Here is a 23,923-nt window from a genome sequence, read left to right on the forward strand (position 1 = left end):
GGGCTTTGATACCTGGGGAGACATGGGCACAGTTTGAAGTTGAGAGACAAGAAGCGTGGCTGGAGATTTTGCTTCCAAAATCATCAGCAGTGCAGTAATTAACAACAAAGATATTTAAGTTATCATGTTGAGGTTTCCGATTTAAAGTCCTGTTGAGTTGAATGGTGCAGTTCTCCCTCTCGGAGCTGCAGTTCCAGGCTGGCAGCAGACTCAGGAAAAGCACAGTGCACTGGTTACACTTTGATCACATTTTCAGTTTTCTTTGCAATCTTTATTTTAAAATGATATTCTTCCTGTAAAATGTCCACACCATTCTGTCAGTGAATCTCTGTCCTGGCTCGCAGCTCTCCTGCTGTTCCATCCTGGGCTCCCTCCACACAGCTGTGTCAATGCACCTGTAGCCCTGCCTCTCTCCAGCAGAGACTGCCTAAATGGGCACGTAGGCTCTAGCTCATTTTCATCTGGGATGGAAAAGATTTGAGGCAGGCTAAGACATGAGTGCAGTCTAATGCGGTGCCGCCAAGAGGGCCCTCTGTTATCACTGCACAGATTGGGGGTGGAGGAGAATCATTAGTGAATTTATCTTTGGTGCAGTATATGGATCCATCGCATTGAGTATCCATGTCAATTTCCTTTGTGCTGTATTCCTGTTAGCAAACAATGAAGCACTGGGCAGTAACAATCACATGTTTCTGAGCTGGAAATAGTAATAGCTTCCCTACACAGCTTCTGTTCTTGCTTCTGGGGGAAGGTAGTGGTTCATATTACACCTGCAGAATGTGTGTTTGGGGTGTGTAGGATAGAAACATTTTCCTAGGTGTGCATGAGAAAGCAAAACATTTCCAATTTTCTGATAGAAAACGGCTTTGTTAACATTTCCCATAGCTCTAGTTGTGAGTCTCCTCCTCTTTAGTTAAACTAATACCCCAAATTGCTTGTGTGCTGTACCACATCTGTTCACATAGTCTTCTCTCTTGTCCTTCCCTTCTTCTCTATGTTTGTCTGTTTACTCACTTGTCATGTATAGTCTCAACCCTAGAGTGTGAGTGCTCTGCCCCAGGGCCTGCCTTCGCGTCATTTGTTTGTGTGCTGCCTAACAGAATGAGGCCCTGATTGTGGTGCCTAGGCACAATTGCAGTAGAAATAATAAATAGTAACTCTCTTCCTTCTTCTCCCCCATTTCAGACTTTGATCCTGCACTTGGAATGATGACGGGAATTCCACCTATCAACCCCATGATGCCCGGCTTGGGGATAGTTCCTCCACCTATTCCTCCAGATATGCCAGCAGTGAAGGAGATTATTCACTGCAAAAGCTGCACCCTTTTCCCACCCAACCCAAGTAAGACTCTGCTAATGTTCTGGCCCATCACCTCTGTAAGATGGAACATAAGAAAGAATGTCTCTCATTCCTCTTGCTAAATAAGAAGTCAGAAACCACAAGAAAGTGTGATTCATTTAGAAGAATGAGGGAGCCTGTTCCCTGTACCACCCACCAGCACAGCTCGCTGAGGATGTACATTTTAAAGGGTCCACTGATAATAAAGCAAGTTATAAGGCAATAGCACCGATTGGTCCTAACACCTTGTCACTGGCTGTTTATCATTTCACAAGCTCTTTACAATCTGAAGGAATTACATCTTTTTCAGTAATAAGCCTGGTGATTGGTAGCAGTCAGCGTGTACCCCTGCCCTTTGAATGTTCTGGGTCTAAACTCTATGGTGTGGTTTTCTGCACACATAATTGGGCCACAAAGATGGGAAGATTCTGGAGTAATGGTACAGAAAGGCCGCTTTTATCTTAGACACTTGCTGGTGGGAGGCTGATGAGAGAGTGCTGGTTGATGATCCATGTTTCAGTTCTGTAGCGAGCTCTGCAGGGGCGGGCTGGGAGCATGAATGGAGCCAAGCTTGCTGTAGCACATGTAAGATAATGCATATAACAGTCTGTACAAATCAATAAGAATCACAGACAGGAACCAACATAAAGCCCAAGACAAGAAGACTAATACACAGAGAAGCAGATGACCAGGAGTCTGAAAACCCTTTCTCCACTCCCAAGTCCATCAGGGGGCTGGAGGGGAGCCCAGCTTCACCATTCCTCTGGGTACCAGCTCAGGGCCCTTGAGCTGGATAAGCAGGATCAGGGTTCATCAACTGTGATAGTGCCCTGAGCTTCTTCCTACCTTCTCCTGGGTCTCTGCAGGCTCTCCAGCCTGTCGGGCAGTTCATCCCCTCCTGGGCTATTGTCTATGGGCAGCTCTTTACTAGCTTGTTGGCAGGAGTGCCTTCGCCTTCGTACAGCCTGCTCACTCCTCTGGTAGCTGCCCTGCCCCTCTGCTTCCCAGCCCGTTTATCCTCCCTCCTGCTGTCAGGCTTCCAATCAGCAGTGGCAGGCAGTGCCTGTATTAACCCTTTGGTCACTGGGCCAGCGTGGGATACATACACCCCATGACGGTTCCTGAAAGCAGGTGTGAGGTGCTGCTCCTCAGTGCATGGAGGGCAGAGCTCAGGACAGAATCAATCAGGCAGGGACATTAGCTGTGAGTTACAGAATAGCCAGCAGGGGAGATGTGCAAGTTTCCTGGCTTGCTTTGATTTTCTTCAGGACACCAGCCTCTCCTCAGCACATGTAGACAGCGCTGGCTCTTGGGAGGAGTGCTGGGCCCTGTATGGATAGTGCCTAGCGTGCTCTAGGGGGATGCTGTTCTTCCAGTTGGAGGTGCATGTGAATACTGTGGCAGAGCTAGTGCCCCCGGTGCTGGGAGGTCTTAGTCTCCATTCCCCTGGCTCTCCGTCTTGATCAGGTTCATGAGGAGCATGGATTGTGGCTCCAGTAGAGGGCTGTCAGGATGAGGCATGGGCTCAGATCCCTCCCTCCAGTGTTCTCTCCCCTTCTCTTCCTCTGCAACGGCTGTGTCCCAGTTGCCTCTGAGGTCCTGGCTGGTTTGGCTAACTGCTTAGAGCTGGGGCCTGGCGAGTGTGCACTTATGTAGATGTTTCTGTGTGAGGAAAAATAGACAATACAGCCTGTCACACATTCAGCCTCCACAGATACGGGAGTTCAGCTACATGGATATTAGAGGGCTGAATATCTGCATCACCCTGTTCCCAGTGCAAGGCATTTGGCATCTGAATCATAGTCAGGATGGGAAAGAGAGTCTGCCTTTCTGCTGTGGAGCTGAAGATCTGGACATATGGGGAGCTGCATGTCTGATAGGCACCGGGGAAGCATCAGGAGAAGAATTAGATGGTTTACAGTCACAGAAACAGCCAGTCAGGCCTCCTCCTGGCTAGAGAGTGGGCTCATGAGTGTCCGCACCCGGCCTACAGCTCTGCTCTCTCATGGGAGGGAACCTTTCCCCACTTCTGCCCTTGAGCTCCTTTTTACGACGACTGCCAAGACAACTGTCTTCTTCACTGCTTCAGGGGACCTCTTCCATGCCTCCTTCAGAACCTCTGCCCACAATCCCTGTAAATGGCCTATGTGTGCCCCAGAGGAGGAGGCATCACTCCTCAGTCATCTGAGTTAGTATCGTTACCTTTGGCTGAGGAACATTTGCCTTCTTATTCTAGACTCACCTGGCCTAGAAACACCACCAGAAGCAGAAACTTACATGCTGAGAGCAGCTGTCACTGTCAGCCTCTGAGCGTCAGCTAGCAGCTTTTCATAATCCTGGGTTAGGCATGGAAATCAAATTAATTTATGCTACTAGCTCTCCGGAGGTGCAGTCAGGCCCTCGCTGTTTGGGGTTATATATCCCCCAAAGACCCATATTTTTCCAGTCATCAGTGTGGTGTCTGAAAGGTGCTCCTGCTCCTACTCAGCTGGCTCCCTCAAGGCATAGTTCATCAGGACTCCTTGTTTTTTTAAAAGATAGATTTTAGTTCAAACGGGAATTCATTCAGTGGCCTGTGCTGTGCAGGAGATTAGATTACATTATCACAGGGGTCTTTTCTGGCTTTACAATCTATGAATCATGATCACTTTACAAAAGTCCAAGTAAACAGAAATGCCAGAGCTTCAGGACAAATCCCCTGCCAGCAGCTGTTTTTGAGTTTTCTGAATGTGAAAAAGGTGATTCTGAGAAGCTAACAGATTGTTTTCTTCCCCTGAAATCTGTTTGAAATGAGGGACATGATAAAAGTATAAAATGGTCTATAGAAGGAACTTGTGCTCTCCCTGCCTCATAGCATAAGAACAAGGGGAACTTCAATTACATTAAAAAGTGGCAAATTAAAAACTGTTAAGAAGAAATATTTTTTCCGCATAATACATAATTAGACTGTGGAACTCATTGTGACAGGTTGTTGGTGAGGCCAAGAATTTAGCAAGATTCAAAGAGGAATTGGACATTTTTATGGATAACACAACTAGCCAGAGCTATCATAGTTAATGCTAAAAAAAGAATTGGAAGGGAGATAAAATCTCACATTTAAAACAATCCGCGGGACAGATTATCCCACATCAGCCTACTGTGAGGTTCTTGCACCTTCCTCTAAAGCAGCTGGTGCTGCCACTGTCAGAGACTGGATACTGGACTAGATGGACCTTGGGGCTGATCCTATCCGGCAGTTCCTATGAAATAAAAGTGGGGCACTGAAAAGAAACATTGGCTGCAGGAATGATGCTTATGGAAGGGAAGGATCAGAAAGGCATGCACATGTCATAAGACCACAGCAAGCTGTAAAGTCCTGTGTATGCTCCATTGGGCAGTTTACGAAGGATGTCATGGCACTCTCAGGTATTGAGGACAGGGTAGTGGCTATATGAAATTATTGGAGTAGGATGTTCCCCATATAATGTGCTGCATGGAAGAAGGCACTGAGATATTGGTGGGAGATGAAGCCAGCATGGCTGGGGATCTCTGGAGCACAACCGTGTTCTTGATGTGCCTGTTCCTGTAGATGTTCCCCTGCTATGTGTGCGAGTACTGAGCCAGCACAGCCAGCTCTGTCCCACAAAGTACCTCCCGGACCAGGGGAATCCCCAGCTGCCCAGGTCAGAAGGAGCAGGGTGAGATGCTGGTGTCTTCTGTTGCCTGCCAGTTTGTTTTTTGTAGTTTGGCTGGATTTCTCCTGTGACCAGAGAGTGCAATGGATATTGATTCTGTTGTGGAAAATGGATTTGATGTCTCCATGATTTCTGGTTTTGTATCCATTTCAAGATGTTCTTGTTGTCTTCTCGCTTGAGCAGGATTCTTTGTATTCACATGGAGGGGATAGTTTTAATATGTCGTCTTTTCTGGTTTGTTGTTCTAGTGTCAAGATTTTGAAATGATAAATTAAAGAAAAGCAAAATAAAAAGCATGTAATGAATATTTTATTTCTTTACTAACATTGCAGTAGGGACTACTGTGCACCTGCCCTACTGCCCAGGGCTGGGGCACAGCCTTTGGCGGTGCTCATTGCAGTTGGTTTTGTGTTATCAGTACCCTTGAAGTGCAGCGGTCTCCAGGAGTGACATGCCTCACATTGACTAGGGGAGTGCTTATTAACACTGGGGAATCCATTCATGGCTCTAAAAGTCCAGGATATACCACCTAGTGAACAAGTTCTCTTTGGTAGGCCCCAGTGAATACCATAGATGCCAGTACTCAGTAAAGTGAGATATACTGGGACTAAGCACATGTTCAAAGAAAGTGATGGTTGGCTCTGAGGACTGATAAGTGGATATGTGGAGCACTTGGAGAGGGACCTTCTAACTTCCAGTATTTTACCTCTTGCCATGTGCAGATCTTCCTCCTCCTGCAACGAGAGAGAGGCCCCCAGGGTGCAAGACGGTATTTGTAGGAGGACTGCCAGAAAACGGGACCGAGCAGATCATTGTGGAGGTTTTTGAGCAGTGTGGAGAGATCATAGCTATTCGGAAGAGTAAAAAGAACTTCTGCCACATCCGCTTTGCTGAGGAATTCATGGTGGACAAGGCACTCTATCTCTCTGGTAGGCACTCCTTTGCTTTGAATGATGGTTTTGGAAATTGGGACAGAGAAATAGCTGTTTCTGTGTAGTTATATGTGACATGATCTGTTTGTTATTGCTATCTGAAGAGGCGTTTCCTCTTGTTCCCCGTGGTTACTTCTCTCACTGCTGTGGGGTTTGACATCCTCATGCTGGTTTAAATATCTGAAAATGCCTCCTGGAGTCTTGTTCCCCAGAAAACTCTGCAGAGTATCAGGATGAAGTGAGCTATAGGCAGAAAAATTCCTCCCGCAGTCCTGTGCATTATTGTCCCACTGGGTCTGTTCCAGCAGACTCCCCAAAAGATAAATAAGGGCCATCTAGAATAATAGAATATTAGGGTTGGAAGAGACCTCAGGAGGTCATCTGGTCCAATCCCCTGCTCAAAGCAGGACCAACACCAATTAAATTTGAACATTTAAACAGTAACACTTCAACATTTCAGGTATTGGAGCCATTAGATGGGGCCCTTGGGTTTCATCAACGTCTTTCCAATAACACGTAGAGCTCCAACAGCACAGAGCATTTATCCTATGACACTCTGATCCTCTGGAGCAGTGATTCTCAACCTATGGCCCAATCAGCATATAACTGCGGCCCATGTGACATCCTTAGGGCCATACAGGGAGTATATATATTGTGTGGCTGTGACCCACGTAACACACAGAGAGCTGCATATGTGGCCCACAGTGGTAAATAGGTGGAGAACCACTGGTTTGGAGTCATCTCCCCTGCCCCCTTTGTTGTTTTTTGTGATCCACACATCTCTTTTAGTCATGAAGGTAGCTTTCCTGATGTCAAGAGTCACTGGAGAGTTCCCCTTTACCTGCTTGACTCCATCTGAAGAGGTTTCTCTCCTTACCATTCCCAGGCTTTATCATTAGGAATTACCCAGTGCCCCTTTGAATGTATTGCGTCTGCAGACCTGCATCACTGGGATGTACACAATCTGATGCACCAGACTCAGAGCCATCTCCAAAGCAGCAGCTCCTAGCAGTGATGAGTGCGTGCACTGAACTGATCATGTATGGCCATAAAAGGGGGCACCAGCCAGAAAATATCTCAGCTACGTTCCAGTGATTGTAGGCCGCACGAGCTGAGCTCCATCAGACCGTTATTTGTTTTCTGCCTTTCCCTTGTTTTATTGGGTAATGTTTAAACTGTGGTTGCTTGGTTGTTTCTCAGCTCACTGCATGAGAGTGGGTGCACATGGTTATAGGGCAAGTAGATGTGTAGAAAGCTTTCCCCTCAAGGATAAGTGGTGGTGCTGGGGGCTTTGTGCAGGGCCCTGAGGCCTCAACGCTTCTAGGGCACCAGCCTCTTTTCATCTGAGACCAACACCAAGTTGTTGTTTTTCAACTAATGCTGGCTCTGCAAGGCTTAAAATTCCCCACACAGACTGTCGTGCAGGAGGCTTGAAATGCCTTGGAGCATGTCTCCAGCGAGAGCTCTGCTTCACACAGGACGTGGGAGTCGCATCCAGTGCTCCCAAACTGTGCCAGTTCGGCAGATTGTTTGCTGTATGTTCCTTGTGTGAGGCACAGCTGCACATGAAACACTTCTGAGCTCTCCAGCCTGACCTTCCTTTTGCCATATTCCAGAAAAAATAAGGTGGCTCCTTGTCCCCAGTCAAAATTCCTTCCTAAAATAGTTTTGGATTTTCCTTTGAATCAGTTGATTAATTGTCTAAATGGATTAGACTTGTGATGCCATTGGTCAGGGTACTGTGTCTGGCAGGCTTCTTGCCATTCCATAAAAGCCAAAGCAACCCTGGTAACTTAAGGAACAGCTCACTTCAAGCTCCTGCTACAGCAGCTGCTTGGAGCTCTATTCATTCTCTCAGACTTGGCACTGACTGTAAGCCTTGTCCTAGGAGAGCCGTGTTTGTCTCTGTTTCATTGAGATTTGCTCCTCAGCCCTTTTCCTCCTCACTGTTTTCCCACCAGTGGAGATGGATGGAGGTGATCCTTGTAGGAGACAGAAAGGTTCCATACCAGTGTCAGGGGTTGTGCTCCACCTTTTCCAATCTTCTCTGTCTTCTCCACAGTTCATTGGTGGTGTTTGTAACATCTCCCAATCGGAGAGAATGGTGCTAAGGATGTGTATGAATAGAGCTCTACGCAGCAGCTATAGCAGGGTCTTGATGTACAGATCTGCTCGGGCCTACTTCTAAAGCCCAGCCCGGACCTGAATTTGACCTGAGCCCAGGCTGCTCCTTGCATCAGGCTCAACTTGTTGGGGCTGAGCTGCAGCCACCAGTAACACTTTCCACTCAAGCAGAAATGGATGCACTAGCTGGGGCAAAGAACGGGGTGGGCAGAAATCTTTTTTCCTTTTGAATTCCTTGACTAAAGCCCAAGCAACAAGAGTCTGCAGAGAGTGCGTGGGAATCATTAAGGGTGAATACAGAGGTACTGCTGCGCTGAGCACTCTGTGCATGGAGCGTGCCAGCTGCTGCTCAGATCAGCACACGTGAAACACCAACCTTACCCAAATGATCCAGCTGGGCTGCCATAAGCTTGAGATGTATTATCCCGTATCCCTGTGAGGAGTATGCGGGGAGATTTGTGAGTTAGGCCACCTCCTGGCCTCTGTACAGTAGATTGCTCACTGCGGCATCCTGTATGGACAGCAAGTAGGCAAGGTAGTGTTCTTCAAGTGATTGCTATGTGCATTCCAATAGGTGTGTGTGCGCCGTGTGCATAATTGTCGGAAGGTTTTTCCCCTAGCGGTACTTGTCGGGTTGGCTGTGGAGACCCCTGGAGTGGTGCCTTTATGGTATTGTATATAGGTCCCTGCTGACCCACCGCCTGCTCAGTTCCTTCTTACCGCCCGTGATGGTCATTGGAGCAGCTCAGTCTCTTGCATTCGCAAGTGCCTGTCTAGTGGTTCCCTTTTCTTAGTTGTATATAGTTGTTAGTTCGTGATATATTAGTTTGTAGATTAGTTGGACTTACTTCGTGGGGCTTCCCCCTCCGTTCTAATTTCCCCAGGCACCGGGCCATGCCTCGGTTGCAGGGGTTTAAGGCGTGCAAGAGGCGTGTGAAACCTATGCCCACAGGTGATCTGCACGCTGCCTTTCTCAAGTGTTTAGGAGAGAGGGCCATCAGACAGATAAGTGCCCAAGTTGCAGGAACTTCAGACCCAGGACTAAGAGAGAGCGGGACTATCATTTGAAGCTCCACATGATGGAGTCAGCCCTCTGCCCGCAGCTGGCATCGGAAGTGCCATCGGCATCATTGGTGCGCAGCACCCTGGCCTCGGTGCGGGATGTCCCAGCACTGAAGAAGGACTCCTCCAAGGAGCACCGGCGCCACTCCCCAACCCATAAGGCCAGTGCCACCAGGTGGCACCATTTGCAGTCTCTGGTGCCGCATAAGAAAAAGAAGGCGGACAGGGATTGTTTCCCCGTCAAGAAGCCATGAGGGGACTCCAGCAGGGACCATCCCCCACCGGACACCCACGGTCTGGGCCTCAAGACCCTGGCACTGTTGGCTCCGGCCTCAATGGGAGGCCCGTCGAGTCCGGTGCTGATGGACTCCCTGAGAGTTTCGCTTGATCTCTCTGGCCACCATCATTTCTTCCCTGGATCCGCGGGACTGGTACGCCCTCAATTTGAAAGATGCATACTTCCATATATCCATTATCCCATCCCACAGACGATTCCTGAGATTCGTGGTCAGTGGCCAGCACTGTCGGTTCAGGGTGCTCCTGTTCGGGCTCTCGGCGGCCCCCCGGGTATTCACCAAGTGTATGGCGGTCGTGGCAGCCTTCCTTTGCAGACTTCAGGAGCAAGTATTCCCGTACCTAGACGCCTGGCTCATCAAGGCCGAGTCCCAAGCACGGGCCGCACAGCATGTGTCCCTGGCCCGGGCCACATTCCACAGGCTGGGCCTCATACTGAACGTTTCCAAATCCACACTGGCCCCAGCGCAGAGAATAGAATTCATAGGGGCTCTCTTGGAGTCCACACAGGCAAGGGCGTTCCTGCCGGAGTTACACTTCCAAGCACTCATGAACATTATTGAAAACCTTCGCAGATTTCCCACAACCACGGCCAGAAATGGCATGAAACTGTTGGGGCATTTGGCAGCCTGCACATATGTGGTCCAGCGCGCCAGGTTACACCTTCAGCCCCTCCAAGTGTGGTTGGCATGGGTGGACAGGCCGGGCAGGGACCGGCTGGACGTGATAGTTACCCTCCCCCCTTGCATCCTTGAGTCCCTCCACTAGTGGCCGCAACCACAAGTTTGTGCGGGAGTACCCTCTGCTAAACCCCATCCTACACTATCCCTAGTCACGGACGCCTCAGCGCTCGAATGGGGAGTGTACCTGGGCAATATCAGAACCCAAGGCCTGTGGTCCCACACAGAACTATCGTTGCATATTAATGTAAGGAAGCTGAGGACAGTTCGTCTGGCATGCCAAGCGTTTGAGGCCTGCCTGCAGGGCACATGTGTTTCAGTGCTGACAAACAAACAGGGTAGTGCTCGCTCCTCTCCTCTGTGCCAGGAAGCCCTCAAGCTGTGGGATTTTTGCATCGCCCACTCGATGCACCTAGAGGTGTCGCACTTTCCAGGAGTGCAAAACGAGCTAGCTGAGCGCCTCAGCTGCTCGTTTCACGGTCGTGAATGGTCTCTCAGGCCGGGCATCGCACCCTCGATTTTCCAGAGATGGGGCTTTTCCCCACGTAGATCAGTTTGCGACGCAGAACAACAGGAAGTGCCAGCATTTCTGCTCATTTCTGAAGCACAGCCCAGGCTCCATCGCGGACGCCTTTCACCTTTCATGGGCGAGTCACCTGCTGTATGCTTTCCCACCCTTCCCTCTCATACACAAAGTCCTCCTCAAGACTCACCGGGACGGTGCTTCCTTGATCCTCATAGCACCAGCGTGGCCCCGCCAGCACTGGTTCACCATGCTGTTGAACCTCTCAGTGGACAGACCAGTGGCGCTTCCTGTGCCCCTGACCCTAATCACACAAGATCACGGCTGTCTGCAACACCCCAATCTGGAGTCCCTCCACCTCATGACTTGGAAACTCCATGGCTGAACCCTCTTGAGCTTCAGTGTTCGGACCCAGTGCGGGAGTCCTGCTGGGAAGGAGGAAACCCTCCACTCGTGCCACGTACCTGGCAAATTGGAAGCCTTTTTCCATTTGGTCTCTGCAAAAAGGAACCGAACCGCAGCTACCTCCAATTCCCCTTATTTTGGACTACCTGTTATACCTTAAGCAGTAGGGGGTTAGCAATATCATCTCTAAGGGTACACCTTGCTGCTATTTCGGCCTTTCACCCAGGGGCAGCGGGTGGGTCAGTGTTCGGTAATCTCATGGTGGGCAGGTTTCTCAGGGGCTTAGACAGACTTTATACCCAGGTACAATGGCCCGTTGCCCACGGGGACCTCAACCTGGTCGTGTCCGCACTCATGGGGCCCCCGTTCAAACCCGTGGCAATCTGCCCTCTGTCCTACCTTTCCTGGAAGGTGGCCTTTCTGGTGGCCATAACCTCGGCCAGAAGGATATCCGAGCTCAGAGCGCTGACTTCCAAACCACCCTATATGGTCTTTTATAAAGACAAGGTGCAGCTACACCCTCACCCTGCATTTCTGTGTATGTGAACCAAGACATATTTTTACCTATGTTCTTCCCTAAATCGCATGCCAGTGGTAGGGAGCACATGTTCCATTCCCTGAACTTTAGGCTTGCCCTAGCATTCTACACTGAGCACATAAAGCCATTTTGTAAGTCACCACAGCTCTTTACTGCAATCGCAGAAAGGATGAGGGGGCTTCCGATCTTGTCCCAGCGTATTTCATCATGGATCACGTCCTGTATCAGGACTTGCTATGACCTGGCAAAAATTCCAGCCCCTTAGCCTACGGTGCACTCCATGGGAGCGCAAGTGTTGTCCGCAGCATTCCTGGCACAGGTCCCCATCCAGGACATATGAATGGCAGCAACGTGGTCTTCCATCCACACCTTCACGTCACACTATGCCATTACCCAGCAGGCGAGGGATGCTGCAGCCTTTGGCAGGGCAGTCCTGCACTCAGCAACCAGGTAAACTCCGATCCCTCCCCCAGGGAAACTGCTTGGAAGTCACCTATAGGAATGCACACAAGCAATCACTCAAGGAAATAAAAATGGTTACCTACCTTTTGTAACTGTTGTTCTTTGAGATGTGTTGCTCATGTCCATTCCAAATCCTGCCCTCCTCCCCTCTGTCGGAGTATTCCGGCAAGAAGGAACTGAGCAGGAGGTGGGTCGGCAGGGACCTATATACACTGCCATAAAGGCGCCACTCCAGAGGTCTCCACAGCCGACCCGATGGGTACTGCTAGGGGAAAAACCTTCCGATGATCGTGCATGCACACACCTATTGGAATGGACACGAGCAACACATTTCGAAGAAAAACAGTTACGAAAGATAGGTAACCATTTTTTATTGCTGGGACTTTGCAATGACAGTTCAGGGCAACCTTAAAAATAAGCGCTTGATGCAGGATTTCCCACACAGTGCAGGACACATGAGAGGTATGAGCCCAGCTAATCCAAACCTGACCCGAGAGTGCTGAGTCATTTTCAGATCTGACCCAACCCCGATACTTCCACCCAAACTTGAGTCAGCGCTGCCACCATTGCCTTGTCCTGGGGGCTCAGCCTGGTGGGGCGTCCTGCTCCGCACACTTCATGCCTACGATCCATCTCCAGCTGCCTCCTTCCTATGGCGCCAGCATGGTGGCTGGGACTGCATGCCATAGTCCTTCCGGCTGCTGCTACCTCACCGCGGTCTGTGTGCTGTGGAGTGAGAGGCTCTGCAACTCGTTGGCATGCTTGCTCTGCAGCGTACGCAGCTTAATGAGTTAGCAGTGGCAGCTGCGCAGATCCCACGGGCGGGAGGAGGTGATCAGAGACCACTCAACCAGCCCCAATGCTGACTGTGTCAGGCTGTTTTCACACCCGACTCGAGCCCAGCACTTGTTGTCAGGTCCTGTCAGGTTGCGAGGCTCTAGTTATTTGTGCAGAATATTAGAAGGATGTGTGAAGGACCCAAGGTGGTTTCTGAATGCTCCTCCATGCAAGCTGAGTCCCATGCACAAATGGATGTGTTTCTGGTCTAATGCTCATTGCTTTGGATATGGCATGTACACGAGCCCAGACAGGGAAAGGTGGATGTTGAATTCTGCCTAGCAGATGGTGCCAGTTGATGTGAAGTTGACAGCATCAAACATGTGACGATTGCTCTTAACTCCCTAGCTGCTGTCTCTGTTTCTTTCTGGCAGGAGACGCTCTACACTTGTGTGCCCTACGCTGTAATCACTGTTACTGGTTGATTGGGTAGCTTTGTGGAACCAATAGGCAGTCTCTGTTGTGCTGTATGAGCTAGAGTGGGGTGGGCAAAATTTTTGGCCTGAGAGCCACATTGGGGTGTGAAACTGTATGGGGAGCCGGGTAGGGAAGGCTGTGCCCCCCAAACAGCCTGGCCCCTGCCCCGTATTTGCCCCCTCCCACTTCCCGCCCCCGACTGTCTCCTTCAGAACCCCCAACCCCTCCAACCACCCCTGCTCCTTGTCCCCTGCCCCCCCCTCCTGGGAACCCTGCCCCAAACCCCCACTGTCCCCTGACTTCCCCGACCTATGCACACCCCCGCCCCCTGACAGGCCCCCGGGACTCCCATGCCCTATCCAACCCTCCCTGTTCCCTGACCGCCCCAGAACCTGCTCCCCATCCAACCCCCCTGTCCCCTAACTGGGCCCCAGGACCCCCCGCCCCTAACCGCTCCCTGTCCCCGGACTGCCCCCCAGAACCCCCAACCCAACCCCCACACTGCTGTGCAAGCACACCGCCGCCACCCCCTTACCATGCCACTCAGAGTGGCAGGAGCTCGCAGCCCTGGATGTGGCCCACGGGCCATCGTTTACCCACCTCTCAGCTCTCACCTCTCATATCACCATATGGGTTAGTTATTGTACAAGCTGTCTTTTAATTTTTTGTTGTGACGATTAGGTTATCGTATCAGGCTAGGCTCCAGCACCGACAAAAAGGATACCGGACGCCTCCATGTGGACTTTGCTCAGGCTCGGGATGATCTGTATGAGTGGGAGTGTAAACAGCGGATGCTGGCACGAGAGGAGCGCCATCGCAGAAGAATGGAGGAGGAGAGATTCTGTCCTCCTTCTCCACCCCCTGTTGTCCACTACTCTGACCACGAGTGCAGCATTGTCGCTGAAAAGCTGAAAGGTATGTATTTCTGCAGACTGGTTGTTTTTCATAGCAAATAATAAGAAATTAAACACACCCAGATTTCAGTGGCTTCCTTTACTAGACTGACTAATACCACCACCTGGTACCCTGTAATGGGGTGTTTACCCCTCACAAGGCAGGACTGATAAAGTAGAATAATTAGCCTGATAGGCTGCATCTGGGGAAGAGCCAAGGCCTGGAAGAACTGAGAGAAGATGGACTCCAGCTGGGGGAACAGGAGGGGTTGGTATAAAACCAGGAAGTTGGCAGCAGAAAAGGGCTGCAGGGAAAATAGTCTGCAGTCACTCCCTGAGAGAAGGGAGCTGTGTTTGGGTCTACAGTGCCAGACAGCCTGAAGTTACTGTCTGGGAGGAGGGAGGTTGGGCTGGTAAACATGAGGGGGAGGAGGGACGAGCCAGAAGCAGAGCTGAGAAATAGGAAGATGTAGGAAGGAGTTCAGGGGAAGAGCAATATGGTGAGGGAGTGAGCAGGCCACCATTGCTAGTGATAAATAGGTCCGCTACTAGCCACTGGAGGGGTGGCACAGTCAGGGCAGTGAAGGGGAGCCTGCCGTTTTGTATAGAGGGATTTTTGCGTTATGGGGTCCTTGTATTCCCCTGTCTTGATGACTGGTTCCTAGCAGTGCAATCCAAAGATGAAGTTTGGATCTCGACCAATGTTGCTCAGACGCCTTTCCTCCCTAGAAGTTGGAGTCAGTGTCGAAAAATCAGCTTTGGTTCCCGCACAGTCCCGAGTTTTCAGAGAGGCCTCCATCAATTCAGTTTCAGCATGAGCTTACCTACAAAAGGACAGATTTCAGACTCTGCAAGAACTCATGACCCCAGTAGTCAACAGTCCATCTGTCCTGGTCAGAACTTGCCTATCCCTCCTTGGCCAACTGGCAGCGCGCATGTATGTCACCGCCTTTGCTTGCCTCCACCTTTGTTGCCTCCAGATTTGTCTCCAGGGAGTTTACTCGCCCATGCAGCACTAGGGACCTTCTGATGACAGTCCCCACTTGAGGTGCTCTCTTCCCTCTTGTGCTAGACGGGACCCGTGACATACCTGTGTGAGGATTCCCTTCCTCCCAGGACAGGACAATCATCATACACACATCCCTCATAATAAGGGGAACACACATGGGAGACCACATGATGCAAGGCACATGGGCCCCTGAGGAATCCTGGATGTATACCTACATCCTGGAACTCTGGGCAGTATAGAGAGCATGTCAAGCTTTTCTCCCATTCACCCACTCCCATCGCGTTCTCATCATGTCAGACAACACTACCACCGTTTATTACATCAACAAACAAGGGGACACAAAAATCAATAATGTGCTGTGACACTTTTGCATTTTTATTTCTGATTTTGTAATAAGAACTTTTTCATTTTTACCATATAATTATAAAATAAACCAATTGGAATATAAATATTGTATTTCCTTTTCAGTGTATAGTATATAGAGCAGTATAAACAAGTCGTCTGTATGAAATTTTAGTTTGTACTGACTTCGCTAGTGCTTTTTTTGTAGTCTGTGTGACAAAGCTCTGACCTTGCCTCCGTGGGTCCCGCGTTTCCTGGCGGATTTCGCTAGCCTCAGAGGCTTGCTGTGACCCTCCACGTAACCCTTCTTTCTCTAGAGACAAGGGTCCCAGTCTACTGAGGCATTTTCATCATAAGCCAGCGAGGGAGGTGAGGAGAAGTTATCCTTCCTTGCACAGTCTCTGTTGTCTCCCAGTCTCAGTGATTAATTGGGGGCAAAGGTGGTGGTGGGGAGCCCGGGCCCACCCTCTACTCTGGGCTCCAGCCCAGGGACCCTAATAGTATCAGCTATGGTAGCTGACCTTTTAGAAACATGACATGTACAATTCCCTGGGCTACTTCCCCCACAGCAGCCCTCACTTCCTCAAGCTCCACTTCACCCTTACCTCAGGGCCTCCTTCCTTGTGCCTGATATGGTGTGTACTACTCAGCCTCTCCAACAGCACAACTTCCTCCCACAGCTCCTGACATGCACACCCACCTGACTGACTGGGAGGCTTTTAACTAGTTTCAGCCAGCCCCTGATTGGCTTCAGGTGTCCCAATCTATATAGCATTCTCCCTGCCTTCTGGAAAGTTCTTAATTGGCCCCAGGTATCTTAATTGATCTGGAGCAGCTTCCATTTCACTTAACCTGGTACCAGGGATTTGTTTAGCCTGGAGCTAATATATCTATCTCCCACTACTTTTCTATAGTCATCTGGCCTTGCCCCGTCACATCTGTTCTAAAACTAGGCAAATATCAAGAGGAGTTGATGTACCCCCGGAAGATCTCTGCGTACCCCCAGGGGTACCCATGATTGAGAACCACTGCATTACGCTATACTATCAGTTGTCAGGACCGTCTCCAACCCTCGGCGTGAGGGCCCATTCCACGAGAGCCCAGGCATCCACCAGGGTCACCCTCCACAATGTGCTGCTTAGAGACATATGTATGGTGGCCACATGGAGTTTGGTACATACCTTTGCTACACATTACGGCTTGGTTCGGAACTTTGCAACAGATGCCTCATTCAGCACAGCTGCCTTCCACTCCACTCTTCCGAACTATGTACTGCTTGTTAATCACCCTCAGTGGAATACAATAGGGACCATTACTCAAAGAAGAAGAGGCAGTTACTTACCTGTAAGTGGAGGTTCTTCGAGATGTGTGGCCCTATCTGTATTCCACTTGCTGCCCTCCTTCCCCTCTGCTGCGGATCTGTTGGATTTGCGGCGGTGAAGGAACTGGAGACTGTCCATCTGACCTGTCTGTTATCACCTCAGATTAAACCATGAGGCGAAGCAAGGGCAGACCAACAGACACTACTACTTCCAAAATCTACAGCTCTGGATGCATAGTGCAGTGGAATACAGATTGGGACCATGCATCTCGAAGAACCTCCACTTACAGATAAGTAACCTCCTCTTCTCATCTAATGGCTGTTTGGTGGCCTGTACATGAGATGAATCTGTGGATCTAGTTCCTGCCCATTACATCTCACAGGCGTTGTTTATCCTGCTTCGAAGAGATGGCCTGGTGCCCTTCCTAGCAGTTATCTATCACCAAGATCTGCTGATGCAGATTCCTATAAGGTGCCAAGATCCAGAAAAATTCCAGCTGATGGCGTTGAACATGAGGGGCTGAACCCCTGGAAGCTCAGATACTCTGATCAGCGGCTGGCCTCTGCCAGGTTGCTCTCTGGCCAGGATGACTCTCCAACTTCTGAAAGGATTCCATATGCAGAGCATAAATACTCAGATCTCTGGAAGATCTGCAGATTCTGGAGTGCACAACACAGAGCTCTGAGTGTTGTGTGGTGACTCCATTAAAAAGATGAGCCTTGGCAATGGCTTTGGGTTCTCTCACAATGTCATCTGACAAAGGTAGTCTGGCTTCTCTCCTACACATCTGCAGGTTTCTTAAAGCAGTGGCAAAAATTTGCTTTCTGTTAAAGCTTTTATACTAGCTGGAAGCTGAACCTTGTTATGGAACACTTCACAGAGCAGCCCTTTCAGCTGATGGTTAACTCATGATATTTCATCTCTATCAAAGTTGCCTGCTTACTGCCAATCACATCTGCTTGAAGGATTAGCAAGTTAAATGCACTGTCTATCAAGAGGCTTTTCTGCAGCTTTCCCTCAAAAGTAATACTCAGATTTCCTACCTAAAATCCATTCTCCTCATCAGCTCAATTAGGACTTTATTCTGTCCTGAGCCCCCTCATCCTCAGGAGATAGAGATGGCACCATTTGGATGTTAACAGGGCCATCAAGTTTATCTTGGGTGGACAAAGTCATTCAGGAAATTGGATATTGGTCCATCACTTATGTCACCAAGAACAAGAGACTAGAAGTTTCTGAGACACCCTTCTCTAGGTAGAATTGAACATGTCTGTGGTTATTTAGGGGTTAAAGCCAGGACATTTTTCAGCTGAGGTGGTGACACTTTCCAGGCTAATGTGGGAGGAGCAGCAAAGGCATCAAGACATTAACAGCTACGTTTGTGGTCTTCGGGGTAGGCTAATGACTTAGAGTAGTAAACTCTCTGCTATGAAAAGACACATTTACAACAAAGTTAAGTGATCTGGTTTTGTGTGGCATAAATCTACATAGGGCATATATATTATACAGGCCCAGATTTTCAAAATCTAGTGGCATTGTGTGCCCAACTTGCGACTCCTTAAACGGGCCTGAATCTGAGGGGGTGAGTGTGCTCAGCACTTTCTGAAAATCAGCTGCTTTCAGGTGTCTCATGTTGGGCACCTAACATCACTAGAGACTTTTGAAAATTGATGATGGGCTGCAGTTTCCCAGCTGGTCAGCATGGAACCCCTGCTGCCTAGCGAGAGCCAGTTCCTCCACCCAACAGCTAGAGGTGTGACATAGGCTGAGAACAGCAACCCCTTTCACAAAGGCTAGACAATAGCCTTCATCTGGAAAGTCCTCTCAGTTACTGTTACCTGAGGCAGATATGACCCAGTGACCTAGAGGTAAACAGCTTTTGTGGCCAAGTGTCCCCCTGAACTAACCATTCGCTGGTCTCCTGAGCCAGGCACCCCCCAGCACCTTGCCCTTGAGCCAGTCACTCACCAATTCCTGGGCCAGCCGTTCACCAGTCCCCTGAGCCACGGACACCCTGCTGCCCATCCCTGAGCCAGCCACTCACCTGCTCCTCAGCCAGCCTTTTGCCAGTCCCCCGAGTCAACACTCACCAGAGTTGGTTGATTGTAACTGTTGTTGTTGTTTTATAATAGCCTGAAAGTGACATTCCTTGCTAAACTAATTTTCCATGAAGTAAACATTAAGCTAAATCTTCATGCCTTTACTCAGGCAAGCTGTCTTTGAGTCAGTGGGCATTTTGCCAGGGCAAAGGGTGACTAAAACTGGATAGGTATTTCAGGGTTTGATCCATGCCTTTGTATTGTCTCTTCAGTAGAGCTGCACTTAACCCAGTTCTGCTCCAGCGCAGTGGGTATGAGCTAGCTGGGGGCCTTGCCTTCCTCTGCATTGTATTGCAGCCGCTGCTTTTTCTTCTGGGTTTTTCGGCTGCAAAACGATGTATGATTCTGAGGACAATTCAGATAACAATCTTAAGACAGGTTAGGCCTGAGGCCTAATGTAATGCAGTTGCCCTCTAAAATATGGTCATGATTGGAGAATATTTACAAAAATCCTATTAGCTAGCCGGATTCATAAATTATCATCAAATACAGCGAAACCACAAAACCTCTAAGATAATCTTTGCAAAGCATGCTTTCCATAAATTGCTGTTCTGGCAGCCCCTGTGTATTTGGTACTTGACTGAAAGCTGGCCATGTTGTGTTTTGAGGAATCTAATCCGGCTAGACTAAGGGTATGTCTACACTACGAAATTAGGTCGAATTTATAGAAGTTGATTTTTTAGAAAGCTATCTTATACAGTGGATTGTGTGTGTCCCCACGAAGCTCATTAAGTCGGCGGAGTGCGTCCACAGTACTGAGGCTAGTGTCGACTTTCGGAGTGTTGCACTGTGGGTAGCTATCCCACAGTTCCCGCAGTCTCCACCGCCCATTGGAATTCTGGGTTAAGCTCCCAATGCCTGATGAGGCAAAAACATTGTCGCAGGTGGTTTTGGGTATGTCGTCAGTCGCCCCTCCCTCTGTGAAAGCAATGGCAGACAATTGTTTCGCGCCTTTTTTCCGTGCAGGCGCCTCACTGCTTTTAGCAGATGGTGCAGTAGGACTGCTAACCGTCATCATCGAACCACCGCTTCCACTGCCACTCTGCTCTCCTGCTCTCCTGATGCTATGAATCCACCTCGCAGGTCCTCTATATGACCGTCGTCATCCACCGCTTCTGCTGCCACTCTGCTCTCCTGGTGGTCTCGCAGGGCCGCGTCCGCTGCAACTCTGCTCGGCTGCTCTTGTCTCACCATAAAACGGCAAGCTTGCAGCCCACTCAGCTGTTGTGTCCTGGCAGCAGATGGTGCAGTAGGTCTGCAAAACTGGTCATCCAACCACCACTTCCCCTGCAACTCTGCTCTCCTGCAGACACCATACCACTGCAAGCATGGAGCCCGCTCAGATCACCGTGGCAATTATGAGCATTGTAAACACCTCGCCCGTTATCATGCAGTATATGCAGAACCAGAACCTGCAAAAACAGGCGAGGAGGCAATGGCAGCACGGTGATGAGAGTGATGAGGACATGGACACAGAGTTCTCTCAAAGCACGAGCCCCGGCAATTGGCCATCCTGGTGGCAATGGAGCAGGCTCATGCCGTGGAACGCCGATTCTGGGCCTGGGAAACAAGCACAAACTGGTGGGACCGCATAGTGTTGCAGGTCTGGGATGATTCCCAGTGGGCGCGAAACTTTCGCATGCATAAGGACACTTTCATGGAACTTTGTGACTTGCTTTCCCCTGCCCTGAAGCGCAAGAATACCAAGATGAGAGCAGCCCTCACAGTTCACAAGCAAGTGGTGATAGCCTTGTGGAAGCTTGCAACGCCAGACAGCTACCGGTCAGTTGGGAATCAATTTGGAGTGGGCAAATCTACTGTGGGGGCTGCTGTGATCCAAGTAGCCAACGCAATTACTGAGCTGCTGCTATCAAGGATAGTGACTCTGGGAAATGTGCAGGTCATAGTGGATGGCTTTGCTGCAATGGGATTCCCTAACTGTGGTGGGGTGATAGACGGAACGCATATCCCTGTCTTGGGATCAGAGCCCCAGGGCAGCCAGTACATAAACTGAAAGGGGTACTTTTCAATGGTGCTGCAAGCACTGGTGGATCACAAGGGACATTTCACCAAAATCAACGTAGGATGGCTGGGAAAGGTACATGACGCTCGCGTCTTCAGGAACTCTGGTCTGTATGAACAGCTGCAGCAAGGGACTTACTTTCCAGACCAGAAAATGACCATTGGGGATGTTGAAATGCCTATAGTTATCCTTGGGGACCCAGCCTACCCCTGAATGCCATGGCTCATGAAGCCGTACACAGGCAGCCTGGACACTAGTCAGGAGCTGTTCAGCTATAGGCTGAGCAAGTGCAGAATGGTGGTAGAATGTGCATTTGGACGTTTAAAGGCGCGCTGACACAGTTTACTGACTCGCTTAGACCTCAGTGGAACCAATATTCCCATTACTATTACTGCTTGCTGTGCGCTCCACAATATCTGTGAGAGTAAGGGGGAGACGTTTATGGCGGGGTGGGAGGTTGAGGCAAATCACCTGGCCGCTGATTATCCGCAGCCAGACACCAGGGCCGTTACACTGCGTATCAGAGAAGCTTTGAAAACCAGTTTCATGGCTGAGCAGACTACGGTGTGACAGTTCTGTTTGTTTCTCTTCGATGAAAACCCGCCCCCTTGGTTCACTCTGCTTTCCTGTAAGCTAACCACCCTCCCCTCCCTCCTTCAATCACCGCTTGCAGAGGCAATAAAGTCGTTGTTTCAAATTCATGTATTCTTTATTAATTTGTCACACAAATAGGGGGATAACTGCCAAGGTAACCCGGGAGGAGGAAAGCACCGGGTGGGGTGGGGGAGGAGGGAAGGACAAGGCCACACTGCACTTCAAAACTTACTGAATGCCAGCCTTCTGTTGCTTGGCAATCTTCTGGGGTGGAGTGGTTGGGTGCCCGGAGCCCCCTCCCCTGTGTTCTTGGGCATCTGGGTGAGGAGGCTTTGGAACTTGGGGAGGAGGGCGGTTGGTTACACGAGCTGCAGTGGTGGTCTGTGCCTTTCCTGCACCTCAACCATATGCTGGAGCATATCAGTTTGACCCTCCAGTAGCCTCAGCATTGCATCCTGCCTCCTTTCATCATGTTGCCGCCAGCTTTCCTCTTGATCCTGCAACCTCTCCTGTTGCTCCCGCCACTTGTCCTCTTGCGTGTCCCTCCTGTCCTCGCGTTCATTTTGTGCTTTCCTGGACTCTGCCATTGTCTGCCTCCACACATTCTGCTGGGCTCTTTCAGTTTGGGTGGACAGCTTGAGCTCAGAGGACGTTTCATCGCGAGTGCGTTTTTTCTTGCCTTCTTATCTGTGCTAGCCTCTGGGACGGAGATGCTAGTCGCAGCGTTGAAACATTTGTAGCTGTGGGAGGAAAAAAAGGGAAATTAAAATTGAAAAAGACACATTGGCCATTTAAAAGGAGGGGCTGGTGTTTTCGGGTTAATGTGCAGCACAACCCAACTAACCCCCCCCAACACACACACACACCCAGTTCTCTTGGATGATCGCTTCACTCCTCCCCCCACCGCGTTTCTAACAGCGGGGATGATTTCTTTTCAGCCACAGTCAAACAGCCCAGCAGGAACGGCCAACCTCTGAATGTCCCCTTAATAAAATTCCCCTATTTCAACCAAGTGACCATGAATGATATCACTCTCCTGAGGATAACACAGAGAGATAAAGAATGGATGTTGCTTGAATGCCAGCAAACACTGGGACCGCATGCTACCATGCTTTCTTATGCAATGATTCCAGAGTACATGCTACTGATCTGCCGTGGTAAAGTGTCCTACCATGGAGGACGCAATAAGGCTGCCTTCCCCAGAAACCTTTTGCAAAGGCGTTGGGACTACCTCCAGGAGAGCTTCATTGTGATGTCCCTGGAGGATTTCTGCTCCATCCCCAGACACGTTAAAAGACTTTTCCAGTAGCTGTACTGGCCGCAAATGCATCCCAAGTCAGGGCAAATTAATCATTACAACACGCTTGCTTTTAAACCGTTCATTATATTTACAAAGGTACACTCACCAGAGGTGCCTTCTCTGCCTTCAAGGTCTGGGAGCCCTGGTTGGGAGGGTACTCTCTCCAGGGTGATAAACAGTTCCTGGGTGTTGGGGAAAATGGTTTCTCTGCTTGCCTGGTGCGCGCTATCTTCAACCTCCCCCTCCTCATCATCTTCCTTGTCCCCAAAATCCTCATCCCTCTTGCGTGAGACTCCCTTGCAGGAGTCCACATACAGGTGTGGGGTAGTTGTAGGGGTACCTCCTAGGATGGCATGCAGCTCATCATAGAAGTGGCATGTCTGGGGCTCTGACCCCGAGTGGGCGTTTGCCTCTTGGGTTTTTTGGTAGGCTTGCCTGAGTTCCTTAAGTTGCATGCGGCACTGCTGCCGATCCATGTGATAGCCTCTGTCCTTCATGCCCTTGGAGATTTTTTCAAATATTTTGGCATTTTGTCTTTTCAAATGGAGTTCTGATAGCACGGATTCCTCTCCCCATACAGCGATCAGATCCAGTACCTCCCGTTCAGTCTATGTTGGAGCTCTTTTGCGATTATGGGACTCCATGGTCACCTCTGCTGATGAGATCTGCATGGTCACCTTTGCTGATCAGCTTGCTACGCTGGCCAAACAGGAAATGAAATTCAAAAGTTTGCGGGGCTTTTCCTGTCTACCTGGCCAGTGCATCTGCGTTGAGAGTGCTGTCCAGAGCGGTCACAATGGAGCACTGTGGGATAGCTCCCGAAGACCAATACTGTCAAATTGTGTCCACACTAACCCAAATTTTACCCGGTGATGTCGATTTCAGCGCTAATCTCCTCGTTGGGGAGGAGTACAGAAATCGATTTTAAGAGCCCATTAATTGACAAAAATGGCTTCGTTGTGTGGATGGGTGCAGGGTTAAATCGATTTAACGTTGCTAAATTTGATCTAAACTCATTGTGTAGACCAGGGCTAAGCAAATAGTTCAGTGCTGAC

General features: G+C 49.7%; 1 protein-coding gene across 5 annotated transcripts in view; it reads left to right on the forward strand.

Moving 5' to 3' along the window:
• ENOX2 (ecto-NOX disulfide-thiol exchanger 2) overlaps positions 1-23,923 on the forward strand; it is a 138,260-nt gene that overhangs the window by 71,055 nt on the left and 43,282 nt on the right. For all 5 annotated transcript variants that reach the window (XM_084639940.1, XM_084639938.1, XM_084639939.1 and 2 more), the window contains 3 exons: positions 1,186-1,341; positions 5,735-5,941; positions 13,968-14,201. In XM_084639940.1, the coding sequence (XP_084496066.1) occupies positions 1,186-1,341; positions 5,735-5,941; positions 13,968-14,201 (597 nt within the window). The remainder of the gene's footprint in view (positions 1-1,185; positions 1,342-5,734; positions 5,942-13,967; positions 14,202-23,923) is intronic.

This window comes from Lepidochelys olivacea (assembly GCF_965140295.1).
Source record: "Lepidochelys olivacea isolate rLepOli2 genome assembly, chromosome: 9".
NCBI classification, from domain to species: domain Eukaryota; kingdom Metazoa; phylum Chordata; order Testudines; family Cheloniidae; genus Lepidochelys; species Lepidochelys olivacea.